This window comes from Lepidochelys olivacea (genome assembly GCF_965140295.1).
Source record: "Lepidochelys olivacea isolate rLepOli2 genome assembly, chromosome: 5".
Classification (NCBI taxonomy): Eukaryota; Metazoa; Chordata; order Testudines; family Cheloniidae; genus Lepidochelys; species Lepidochelys olivacea.
In genome coordinates this window covers 104665823-104679434 of record NC_140415.1, presented here as the reverse complement: position 1 = coordinate 104679434, position 13612 = coordinate 104665823, and the positions used below count along the sequence as shown (strand labels likewise).

Here is a 13612-nt window from a genome sequence, read left to right as displayed (position 1 = left end):
GAACCCCCCTCGCTTCAGGCACACGCCCCCGGCCCCCCTCCCCACGCCACATACACACGTGCGGGGCCTGAAAGCGGCGCTCCGCCCTGGAAGCCGCTTTTACACACAGCGGGGGGAGGCGCCTCCCCTGCTGAAGCCAACGGGGACACCAAGGGGGAAGCCTGGAGGAGCCGCCGCGTCTCCTCCCATCCCCGGGCACGGCAGGGGGGGAGGCGCGAGGCTGTCCAGCTGGGAAAGCCAACACAAAGGAGTCGGTCCGACACCCTTTCCCCCGGGGCCCTGGCCGGGGGCGCCGCCTGGTCCCTTGGTCAGCAGCGCCGCAGGAAGGGGGAGCCGGGCTGCTCCTGCCCCTCACGTTGCCCTAGGCCCAGCGAGAGCGAGTAAACAAAAGCCGCAGCCAGCGGCTCGCATGGCCGGGCAGCCTGGAGCGCCGCTCCGGGGAGCACAAAGAGCGCGCGGCGGGTGGCGGCAGGTTTGGGGGCACTCCCGCCTCACCTGCTTGCCCCGGTAGAAGAGGCGCTGCCGCTCGGGGCTCACTCGGAAGCTCTCCTGGATCTTCTCCCGCAGACACTCGATCTTGGTGAGGCGACTCAGGTCGTCGATGGTCTGGGTCTCGGTGCCGTCTATGGTGCGGACCTGGATCCACATGGTGCGCGGCCGCCCACCGCCCGGGAGGCTGCCGGTCGCGGCTCCCGCCCGCTCTCCGGGGGCGTGAGCGCCTCTGCCGCTTCTTTGTTTTGGCTCAGTGGGGCAGGATGGTAAACCCGCGGAGCAGCCCGAGCCTCCCGGGCCGACGGCCTCGCTCACAGGGGCGAGGAGACCAGACCCCCGCCCCCGCCGGTCCGAGTGCGCCCGCAGCGGCGTGTACGCGAGGCCGCGAGCCCCCCGGTGCAGCACAATGAGTAGAAGCGCCCTGAGCGAAGCGCCGCGGCCAGGTCTAACGGGCACCGCCGGGAGCCATGTCCGAGCCCCGGGGAGTGTTTACCAGCAGCTGCCGCTCTCACATGGAGGTCACGGCGCCAAGGCTGATATCGCGAGAGTCTCCCGCTCCCTCTCCCCCCCGCCCCGCCGCCTTAAAGAGACCACAACAACAACATCGAGGAGACAGGGCTGGCTCCCCCCACCTCCGCCTTCGCTACCCGCAGGGCCCCGCCCCCAGCCGGCCCCCTTTTCCCGCCTTGGGTCTGACGGGCTGAGGGTTCGCGCGGTGACGAGGTGTAAGGGCAGATCTGCAACCATCTCCGCGGGGAAGGGGAAGAGCGAGTCTTTCGCCTTGTCAGGGCGGGAGCAGACTCTGCGTTGTGGGGCGCTCGGAGCCTGCGGCTTGTCTCGGTCCGGGGGACCGAGACCTGTTAGGGTGCCTCTCAGCTTCATTGTTAAAGGAAGAAGGTAAGGGCAGGGTCTACACGGATCCTGCACCCAAAGCTGTGCTAGCAGCACAGAAAACAATTGTTGCCTCGTGACACTAACACCAAACTCCTCCAGACCCCTGCAAGGCACGACTAAACCATACCTCAAACACGCAGACCCGATACCTAAATCCTTCCAGAGTCTGGTGGACCCGAACCCTCCAACGTTATCACAGAGATAAAGAACAGATAAAACAATTGTGAGACCACCACTAAATCTGGACCCAGAGCCACAAAAACCTAGAGTTAGCCAGCTTTGTGCCCCGAACCCACAAATCCCACTGACTAGACACAAAACAAGTCTAACTGCTCTTGTTATACAGGGAAGATCTAGATCCTGACTCATCCCAGCACAACAGCGTAGAAGAAAGAGGATTCTGGCACCTAGATCCAGCTTGCCAAATTTTGGGCCCAAAACTCCAAAGAGAACAATTTTAAATAAAGAGCAAGCCTCTCCTGCTTCACTGGAAAGCTAAATAAAGAGCTAGCTGCTCCTACTTCACAAATCTGGACCCTAGTGTATCCTGGCCCAATGCACAATAAAAATGTATCTGGCACCTGGATTCAACAGGATACAGAATTTTGTGATATCGTTCACTATGGAAGCACTGAGGTCTATATGTTCTACAGGGACTCAGAGCAGCTTTACTTGTACTCTGTGTGATAAAATTTGGGGATTGTGCTCAGAAATTAATAGGCTATGATAGGATTCAGGTGTTAAAGATGTTTTTATGGCACTCTTACATTGGAATGAAAGCAAACATTCCTGCATGTCTAATTCCGGTTCTAACCGGACTCCCACTGTGGCCTTGACCAAGTAACATAGGACCTGATTTACAAAGATGCTGAACACCTGCAACTGCAGTTGAAATAATTGGAAGCTGCTAGTGCCTATACTTCTGAAAGTCAGCCCCTTGCCTTTTGCCTTCATCTCTAAAATGATTATGACAACACACAGGGGAAAAGGCTTATTATATAATTCAGTAACTGACCCCACTACAGCATACATGGTCCAAGCATTAGGCACCTCAAGCTCTAGCTTTCTGGGGTCCCTGTAACGGTCAGGACTCACACCTGCAGCACCTCCTTCTGGTCATCCTTGGGAAGTAGCTCTTCCAGCCTCCAGAGCACCATCTGCAGGCCAGAGTCCTGCTGCCACTGGCTCCCCCATGTCCCTCCTGGACCACAGTGCCCCTTTACCCAGGGTGCTGCCCCTGAAGTACCCCACAGATTTGGGTCTCCCCTGCCCAGGGAACCCCTGCCCTCTATCCCCACCTCACTTCAGTCTCTGGCCACTCCCAGTCCTCAACTAGCCCCCATTCCCTGGCACCAATTGCAGTGTAAATGCCACTTATCATAGGCGGAGGGGGGGGGGGTTTGGATCTGCTGCCCCGGCCTACCCCTTGGGCTGCCCTCTACAATCCCACTACCTATTTAGCCTTCTACTAGGCCTACAGCCTGGGGGGTTTCCAGGCCAGAGCTCCCCAGCTCCTCTAGCCTTCCCCCCAGCCCTGCTCCACCTCAGGTACTATAGTACACTCCCCAGCAGCCAGGCCCATCTCCCTCTACAGCTAGAGGAGACTCTCTCTCAGCACTTGGCCCACACCCCTTTTATAAGGGCCAGCTTTGGTCTGTTTGGGGCGTGGCCATAGCTGAGGCTGCCTCCCAATCAGCCCAGCTTTTCCCATGCCCAAGCCCTCTCCCAGGGCTGTTTTAAGCCCTTCCAGGCAGGAGCGGGTGATCATCCTGCTATGGTCCCCATTAACACTACCACATGTTAGGTAACAGGTTTTCTTTACTAGAGAGACCAGAAGTAAAGGGTGCAAGTACTGTAGGAACAGTTGTTTTAATAGTTATGACCAAAGAGAGATACAGCCACCATTCTCTCATCCTAACCCTTAGAGGCAGTCCAGTCCAGGAGTGTGAGTCAACAGAGTTCCAGTATAACACCTCCACATCATTTTCTTTTTCTGCAGGTTACAGCCCTGTGTCCTCCTGAAGCTACTGCTTGCCTCTTGCCAGCAATAAGTGTCTCTCTCCTCCGGTTTAGAGGGAAAAGAATCCTGAAGGTAAACAGGAGGGTGAAACAGCTAGGTTGGTTGGAAACAGGGTCAGTATTCTGAGGAAAACCTTTGTGGAGATCACAGGATCAGTTTGCTCATGAGGGGAACATAGGATCAGTTTTTCTGGAAAGACTGGTGACAGAGGATTCATTTGCTCAGAGATCATGCTTGGGGATCCATTGGCTGGTCAGGCGTGTTGGGGATAGAGGATCAGTTTGTTGGTATCAGGGTTGCTGGATGGGAGGATCAGATCTCTGAATTGTCATTCACAGACAATGAATTGGACTGTTGTGTGGAATATTGCTTGATGGATTTAGTGTGACAGGATGGATTAGATGCAAGAAGAGAAACCATTGGAAGGGAAGATGAAGAGTGGTAAAGAGATTTTATTGGGAGTCTGTGAGGGGAGATGAGAAGAGACAGTTGATTTGGGAGTTTAATGGAAGAAGGGAGCTAATTAGGGACAGAATGTCTTGATGGGGCTGGTGGGTGCTCATTGGCAAATGATGTACTGATGAAGGAAAAAATTGGCTGAGGAGTACAGAATATACTGGGGACTGAAGCAAAAGCAAAAGGTGAACATAAGAACGGCCATACTGGGTCTGACCAAAGGTCCATCCAGCCCAGTATCCTGTCTACCGACAGTGGCCAATGTCAGGTGCCCCAGACGGAGTGAACCTAAGAGGTAACGATCAAGTGATCTCTCTCCTGCCATCCATCTCCACCCTCTGACAAACAAAGACTAGGGACACCATTCCTTACCCATCCTGGCTAATAGCCATTTATGGACTTAACCTCCATGAATTTATCTAGTTCTCTTTTAAACGCTGTTACAGTCCCAGCCTTCACAACCTCCTCAGGCAAGGAGTTCCACAGGTTGACTGTACACTGTGTGAAGAAGAACTTCCTTTTCTTTGTTTTAAACCTGCTGCTCATTAATTATTCATCATTCATTTGGTGGCCCCTAGTTCTTATATTATGGGAACAAGTAAATGACTTTTCCTTATTCACTTTCTCCACACCACTCATGATTTTATGTACCTCTATCATATACCCCCTTATCTTTTCCAAGCTGAAAAGTCCTAGTCTCTTTAATCTCTCCTCATATGGGACCCATTCCAAACCCCTAATCATTTTAGTTGCCCTTCTCTAAACCTTTTCTACTGCCCGTATATCCTTTTTGAGATGAGGAGACCACATCTGTATGCAGTATTCAAGATGTGGGCGTACCATAGATTTATATAAGGGCAAAAAGATATTGTATGTCTTACTCTCTATCCCTTTTTTAATGATTCCTAACATCCCGTTTGCTTTTTAGACTGCTGTTGCACACTGCGTGGACGTCTTCAGAGAACTATCCACGATGACTCCAAGATCTCTTTCCTATTCAGTTGTAGCTAAATTAGTCCCCATCATATTGTATTCATTGTTGGGGTTATTTTTTCCAATGTGCATTACTTTACATTTATCCACATTAAATTTCATTTGCCATTTTGTTGCCGAGTCACTTAGTTTTGTGAGATCTTTTTGAAGTTCTTCACAGTCTGCTTTGGTCTGAACTGTCTTGAGCAGTTTAATATCATCTGCAGACTTTGCCACCTCACTGTTTACCCTTTTCTCCAGATAGGTTTTGTCCAGATATGAATAGGTTGAATAGGATTGGCCCTAGGATTTGACCCTTGGGTAACACCACTAGTTACCCCTCTCCATTCTGAAAATTTACCATTTATTCCTAACCTTTGTTGACTATCTTTTAACCAGTTCTCAGTCTATGAAAGGATCTTCCCTCTTATCCCATGACAACTTAATTTACGTAAGAGCCTTTAGTGAGGGACCTTGTCAAAGGCTTTCTGGAAATCTAAGTACACTATGTCCACTGGATCCCCCTTGTCCACATGTTTGTTGACCCCTTTAAAGAATTCTAATAGATTAGTAAGACATGATTTCCCTTTACAGAAACCATGTTGACTTTTGCCCAGCAATTTATGTTCTTCTGTGTGTCTTACAATTTTATTCTTTACTATTGTTTCAGCTAATTTGCCCGGAACTGACATTAGACTTACCTGTCTGAAATTGCCGGGATCACCTCTAGAGCCTTTTTTAAATATTGGCGTTACATTAGCTATCTTCCAGTCATTGGGTAGAGAAGCTGATTTAAAGGACAGGTTACAAACCATAGTTAATAGTTCTGCAATTTCACATTTGAGTTCTTTCAGAAGTCTTGGGTGAATGCCATCTGGTCCCGGTGACTTGTTACTGCTAAGTTTCTCAATTAATTCCAAAACCTCCTCTATGTCACTTCAATCTGTGACAATTCCTCAGATTTGTCACCTACAAAACACAGCTCAGGTTTGGGAATCTCCCCAACATCCTCAGCCGTGAAGACTGAAGCAAAGAATTCATTTAGTTTCTCCGCAATGACTTTGTTGTCTTTAAGTGTTCCTTTTGTATCTTGATTATCCAGAGGCCCCACTGGTTGTTTAGCAGGCTTCCTGCTTCTGATGTACTTAAAAAACATTTTGTTATTACCTTTTGAGTTTTTGGCTAGCTGTTCTTTTCTTATTACATTTTTACACTTAATTTGGCAGTGTTTATGCGCCTTTCTATTTACCTAACCAGGATTTGACTTCCACTTTTTAAAAGATGCCTTTTTATCTCTCACTGCTTCTTTTACATGGTTGTTAAGTCACGGTGGCTCTTTTTTAGTTCTTTTACTGTGTTTTTTAATTTGGGGTATACATTTAAGTTGAGCCTCTATTATGGTGTCTTTGAAAAGCATCCATGCAGCTTGCAGGGATTTCACTCTTATCACTGTACCTTTTAATTTCTGTTTTACTAACTTCCTCATTTTTGCATAGTTCCCCTTTCTGAAATTAAATGCCACAGTGTTGGGCTGCTGGGCACCACAGCTATGTTAAATGTTATTATATTATGGTTACTATTTCCAGGTGGTCCTGTTATAGTTACCGCTTGGACCAGATCTTGCGCTCCACTCAGGACTAGATCGAGAATTGCCTCTCCCCTTGTGGGTTCCTGTACCAGCTGCTCCAAGAAGCAGTCATTTCAAGTATCGAGAAATTTTGTCTCTGCATTTCATCCTGAGCTGAAATGTACCCAGTTAATATGGGGATAATTGAAATCCCCCACTATTATTGAGTTCTTTATTTTGATAGCCTCTCTAATCTTCCTTAGCATTTCATCGTCACTATCACTGTCCTGGTCAGGTGGTTGATAATAGATCCCTACTATTATATTCTTATTAGAGCATGGAATTACTATCCATGGAGATTCTATGGAACATGTGGATTTATTTAAGAGTTTTACTTCATTTGATTCTACAGTTTCTTTCACATATCGTGCCACTCCCCCCACACATGACCTGTTATGTCCTTCCGATATATTTTGTACCCTGGAATGTTTGTGTCCCATTGATTGTCCTCACTCCACCAGGTTTCTCTGATGTCTGTTATATCCATATCTTCCTTTAGCACAAGGCACTCTAGTTCACCCATCTTACTATTTAGACTTCTAGCATTTGTGTACAAGCACTTTAAAAACTTGTCACTGTTTATTTGTCTGCCCTTTTCTGATGTGTCAGATTATTTTTTATGTGAGAGTTTCTCGTCTGATCTGGCCTATACTTTATCCTCTTCCATCCTCTCCTCCTGACTAAAACCAATAGACTCTCCTTTAAGAGAAGTCTCTGTCTGATCCACATGCTCCTCTGCAGCAATTGGCTTTCCCCCATCTCTTAGTTTAAAAACTGCTCTGCAACTTTTTTAATGTTAAGTGTTTAAGGTGGACTAGGAAAAGATATGTAGGGGCAGAGGATGGATTGGAGCAGAAACTTTGGAGATGGATGACAAGAGATGGTGGGGCTCGTGGCAGAAAACAATTAGTTTGAAACAGGATTGATTAGACTGGGAAACCAGAGGATCTATGAGGAACAAAAGATGACTGGACTGGTGGGAACATAAGGCCAACTCTGTGGGTGCTCTGGGGCTGGAGCACCCACAAGGGAAAAATGGTGGGTGCTGAGCACCCACTGGCAGCCCCCCATCAGCCCTCCCCCCCCCAGCACCTCCCACCTGCCATCGGGCCCTACAGATCAGCACCTCCACCTCCCTCCCCGTGCCTCCCGCCCGCCTCGATCAGCTGTTTTGCGGCGTTCAGGAGGGGAGGAGCGAGGATGTGGCACACTCAGGGGAGGAGGTGGAACTGAGAGGGAAGAAGCGGGGCAGGGAGGGGCCTTGGGGGAAGGGGTGAAATGGGGGTGGGGCCTGGGGCAGAGCTGGGGGTTGAGCACCGCCTGGCACTTCGGAAAGTCGGTGCCCGTGGGTGAGACTGTGGGAGAATGAGGAAGCCTAGGTGTAGGAAACACAGACGCAGGGAAAAGAGAGAAGAAAAATGTCAAGTGGAGGAAGACACAATACATTTGAAATTTGTTTTAAGTATTTAAAAGAAAGTTGTATTGTAAAATATTAAAAAATCAAGCATTTGGGCTTATGGTAACTTTTTGTGGGAAAATGGGGGCTTTGGAATATGTGAATATGGATGGAAGGTGGGCACGGTGCTACTGTGTTTGCATTACCTACTAAGAAAAGTATAGGCTGGTTTTGATAGAGAGAGAGAGAGTGTGTGTGTGTGTACACAAATGCTTGATTTTTCTGTATTTTACTGAACAAATTTCTTTTAAACACTGAAAACAAATTTCAAACATATTGTGTTTTCCTCAGTTATATTCTTCCTCTTTCTCTCTATGTAACATTTTGACTGCTAAGAACAGCTTGAGTGCTTCTGGAGCACAGGGGTTTTGGTGCACTCTTATTGGTGTCTTAATCGTCTATAATTTGCCATTGGCAAGTTAATCTAGAATGTTAAGTAAATGTAATTTGTTGTTGTTTGATTTGTGTCTAAAACTTTTTCTGAAATCTTCAAAAATGTAGGAAATTGTACTTCCTATCTTACAATTTCCCAAGAAAGGATCCCTGATTTAAATATGAATTGCCTCACTACAGCATCTCACAAACTCTCCATTTTTGTTTGCTTAACTACAGGCCTGTGAGAGCAGCTGGGGAGAGCATATAACCAGACAGACTCACACCAAGCAGGAGTCTCTGCTCTCTTCTCCGTAACGCTGGGGACAGACACTGAGGGGTTAGACAGAGGGAGAGATGGAGAAAATGTGCAGAGTCATGGGAGCAGACAAAAGAAGCCATAGATGAGCCCTGGGGACACATGAGTGGAGAGATAGAAGGATGGAGGCCTAAGAGGACACAGGGTTAACAGAAGGAAAGAGCAAAAGGAGAAAATGTGAGCTGTTGAGGTAGAACATGGAGCCATTGTAGAGAAGGGGGAAAATTATAAGGGAGCCTTGGGGGAAGAGAGAGGAAGAGGGGGACAAAATCTTTAAAAGGGATGTAAAGATTTTTTTCAAACAAGATGTCGGTCTGAGAGCCACTGCAAACATTTTGGTGTATTTTAGGGTTTTTTAGGGCTCCCCCCCTTTCTTTCTGAGGGAAACTGTCCCCCCCACCCACCCCCAAAAAAAAGTAAACCTAAAATCCACTGGCATGTGCACAGAACTGCTCAGCAGCTAAATTTTGTTCAAAAATGTTTACATTGGCAGATACTTAACACCCTTGAAACCAATGTACTTACACCAGTGTAAAACTGACGTGAGTGGACGATCAGGCACTTTGACTACATTGAAGTTAATCTTAATTTAAACTGGTTTAAGAGAGATCAGAATCAAGCCTAGTAAAAGTAAACACTTGGTGCAGAGATGCACCAAGCATTTGTAATAATACTTGTGTGTTACTTATGTAGAGCTGACTGTTTCTTGCATTACGTGAGGAGAACTATGGTAGGGGTCCTGGTTTTGACAATCATCTGGTCCTGTGGTCCTTCCATATTTTTGATGTACCTGTGAAGAGAAGCCACCATTACATGTGTCCTCCTGCAGCTGTATATATAATGGATATACATGGAACAATATACTTTTCCTCTCTGCTGCTATTGAGACAAGAAGGGCTGAAATGTTGGAGCGAGTTGATTCCATGCCCTTCAGAATGACAGTGAATGGACTGAGAAGAGCTGCCCTTAAGTAAGGGCCCAGGGAATAGAGAAGTGACTGCTTTTGAATAACAAAGTAGTAACAAGAGGCTATATAAACATACAGTGAGACACAGTTCCTGTCTTGCAAAGATTATAGTCTATGAGCCAGGTTCTGCCACCCTTACTTAGGTTGAAATCAAGTGGACTACCAAGGAACAAGATGCTACTCAGTGAAAGTAAGGAGAGCCCTAGACTAAGGGCTGGTCTACACTTACAGTGCTCCAGCGGCCCAGCTGCACCAGCTACCTACACCAACAGGAGAGCTTTTTCTGTCTGTAGGTACTCCACCTCCATGAGAGGCAGTAGCTAGGTTGACGGGAGAAGCCCTGTCTACCCCGGGGGTTAGCTCAGTATAACTGTGGCTCATGGGTGTGGATTTTCCACACCCCTGAGAAACATAGTTATGCCAACATAACTTGCTAGTGTAGACCAAGCCTAAAACAAGATGCAGTAGTTGTATCAGACAATGCACAAAGAGAGGGAAACATAAAATAAGGGCACTATCATTTAATAAACGTTTAACTAAAACTGAGTCAAATTGCCAAATTATTCCCTTGTGTATATTAATTTCATTGGAGTTACACTAAGAATTAATTTAACCAAGTGTGCTTTTCATTTCTTTTAAAAATCACCTAATTAACTGTAGAGTGAATAAGGATGTCAATTTTAGTTTTTTAGGTGTCAATCTTAAAATTGACTAATAGCTCAGAAAATAGCAGTTTCTTATCTGTGTATGGTTGTTACGACCCATTTGCTTAATTTTCAATGGTCTCTGGCACTGTTTACTACAATGAAGGTATCACTGAAAAACATATTACAAGAAATAAACAAACCTGATTGCATTGTGATAACTCAGAAGCCTATCCAAGATTTTAATAATTTTATTTTAGCATTCAGATACATTCTGTGGCCCCAGTCCTGTTTACACATGTGCGGTGCTGTATTTTCTTTCAAGATTTATTTACAAATGTAATGGCACATAGATCCTTTAGATGATTCCCTTATATCAAGAGGCCTAACTTGTGAGTAAAATCATTGTGTTGATTATAGTAATTATAGTATAGTTAATTATAGTATAGATAAACATTTTCTATACATGATAACAGCCTATTATAGAAAAATAAGGTCATCCATTTAAAGATCTGTTAATAACCACTTAAGAAATAGATGGAAGTAACATTAAGTTTAGGGGTTAAGAGTCATTAAGGGTCAGTTCTATTCGCCTGGCTTCAAGTACAGAAATCAAACTTCTGTTGTCAGTGGTGAGGGGAGGATATGTTTGAGCTTTAGCTCCATGAAGCCCTCCTTTCTCTAACTCACAGATACATCTGTAAGCAACTTCTGTACATTTGGGATTCCTAAGTTTTTTGAAGTGGTATAGCAGGGAGGAGGCGGGGCCAAGGGAGAAGCACTTTCCCTGTAAAGGGTAGTACTGTCTGCATTATGTTATTGAAAATTATACTCTGCCCTCAGAATCTTGTCATGGTGTGTGGGAGGGGGGCTGATCAAGGGATTTGCACTGAGGCACTGGGCTTCTGAGGAAACACATCTACCCTCTGTGAATGTCCTGATTTCCTCACAGCTACTCTTACATCTTTCTCTCCACAATAGAATGATTTGTGCAAAACTCTGCCAGTTGAAGCTCATGAAGTTTCCTGGCACTTTGTGCATTTTTCTTATCTAGGTCATGATTTGGTCATAAAATACATAGTTAGCATATCACTCAGTTGGGTGAAATTAAGGATATCGCTATCTTGTTTCCCACATGTGGCTGCATTTTTTTGAGAGTTAAAGTGAATTTTAATATGTAGTGTGATACAGGAGGGCCAAGGAGCAGTGGTAGAATGGTCGAGGGGAAATATATAATCCCTAGGCTAATTAAGGCATGGTTCCCTGTAGACTAGGGAGGGTTGCTACAGGTTAATTGGAGTACCTGCAGTCAATTAAGGCCCTGTCAGGAACCTAATAAAAACCCCCTGCTTCAGGTAGTCAGGGGAGGAGGAGGGAGAGAAGACTGGAGCTTAGAGGTGTGTTGTGAGAGCTGAAAAACCAGAGCACCTAAATAAGGGAGCCTCCCTCCCTCATCTAAGGACTGAAGGTAACCCCACCCAAGGAGGAAGAGGGTAAGAAACCTGCAGGGGTTAAGAGGGGCTGGGACTCAGAGCGAGGAGCAAATCCAGACCCTTCCCCTGCTTCCCTCCTCTACCATCTTCCTGGGCCACTAGCAGGGCCTTTGGCACCCAAGAGTAGGGGAAAAGGGAGATATCTTAGTCCTACCCCACCCACCCCTGCAAGAAAAGCAAAGAACCCACCATGTGAACATTGGCCATTTTTTCACAGTAGTTTGTAATTCTGTAAAGTGTTTATAGGTTTGCAAATAAATAACTAAATAGTAATACTAATTAATAAATGGAGCCCTATTGAAACTAAACATTGAGCTATTGTGACAAAGCATTAGTGTATTACTCATACTAAACATTTATAGGATGTAGAGAGAATGTTAGTGTTGACTGTTAAGGATAATTTCTTTTAAAATACATATTTTATACCAGTCTGAATATATGGTATTCGTGCAGTAAAATTTTTGTTCAGATACTGCATCTCTTCCTTCAGAACAGAACTGATAGCTGATGGGCCCAGGCAGGAACCTTCACCATTGCCATGGCAGCATTGCACTACTGGTTGACTGTATTGTGAGGATTACATACCTTATTCTGAAGTGTTAGCTACTGGAAGCAGCTCATGTAAAGTTAATAAAAGTATTGTGAGTCAAATCCTCCATTGGTTTTGCAGGAACTTTTCCAGTGAATCCTAAATCCTGCAGCAAAAAAACTTCAGGACCAGACTTCAAAGAGAAACTACTGAGCTTCAGTTCATTTGCAAATTTGACACCACCAGCTCAGAATTAAACAGACTGTGAATGGCTCGCCAGCTACAAAAGCAGTTTCTCCTCCCTTAGTGTTCACACCTCAACTGCTAGAAGAGGGCCTCATCCTCCCTCATTTGAACTAACCTCATTATCCCTAGCCTGATTCTTCCTTGCATATTTATACCTGCCTCTGGAAATTTCCACTACATGCATCCGACAAAGTGGGTATTCACCCACGAAAGCTTATGCTCCAATATGTCTGTTAGCCTATAAGGTGCCACAAGACTTGTTGCTTAAGTTAGGTTGTATGTGATAGAAATCTTCTTTTAGTTTCAATTGAGAATTAGTATTGCATCAGAATCAAGATTTGATAGAAAAGCTAATTTTAAAATCAGTGGAGCATTTCTAAAGCATCCATCTTGATTTAAGATTTGATAAAAATCCTCCAACCAATGAAACAATCCTACTGAATCTGCATGACTAGCAAATCTATAGGTCATCTTTAATTTTAACAGTTTTATACTTGGGGGTAACAGAACTCCACATCCAATTTTATTACTTACTGGCATGCATAATAACTACCTGTCCTGCTGTCTGGCGTGGCTCACAACAGTGGTTGCTAACCTCAGGGCTAAGAAAAAAAAAATGAGAGAGTTATTACAAGGTTAAATCAGGCAAGTATATGTATACAAATGAGTTAGTCATCCAAAAGATGACCGTTCTAGTAATCTGTCAATTCTGAATGTCTTTTACCCAAGTTGACCCAGGGTACCTCTTCTCTTTCGTAGCTCGGCCCTATAAAAGTCCAAATAGCCGAAGAAATTAAACATTTTCTTATCAGCTGTTTTTATTTACTTTTTCCAGAATTCAAGCTGATGGGATGAGCCCTTTTGCATGTAGTCCCTTCATAGGAATAAGGGGCAATTAACAAAGTCTTTGTATTGTGATGTCCTACAATGGCCCATTTAGTTTTGATAGGCCATCTTGATTGGGTAGGAGACAATCCCTCCTGACTGGGTTCAGTTTCAGTGCAAACTTTTTTTTTAAAGTTGCAAAACAAAAACTTAAATAGTACCTTATAACGTGATAAAGAAATTGTAAGTGAAAGTAATGCATGTAGCAAATTACAAGCATTTCATAAAGTTTAAACACAT

General features: G+C 45.2%; 1 protein-coding gene and 1 long non-coding RNA gene across 2 annotated transcripts in view; one reads left to right on the top strand and one right to left on the bottom strand.

Annotated features, from left to right (window-relative positions):
* The window catches only part of UHRF2 (ubiquitin like with PHD and ring finger domains 2), a 173129-nt gene extending 172115 nt beyond the window's left edge, over positions 1–1014 (bottom strand). Inside the window, exon 1 of the mRNA XM_084629196.1 lies at positions 496–1014. Within this exon, the coding sequence (XP_084485322.1) occupies positions 496–648 (153 nt within the window). The 5' untranslated portion in view covers positions 649–1014. The remainder of the gene's footprint in view (positions 1–495) is intronic.
* Positions 1015–1223: 209 nt separating this feature from the next.
* On the top strand, positions 1224–4869 carry LOC311521219. Its single transcript, XR_014711825.1, has 3 exons — positions 1224–1389; positions 3386–3478; positions 4791–4869. It is a non-coding gene; the product is annotated as an uncharacterized lncRNA (long non-coding RNA).
* Positions 4870–13612: the final 8743 nt, after the last annotated feature.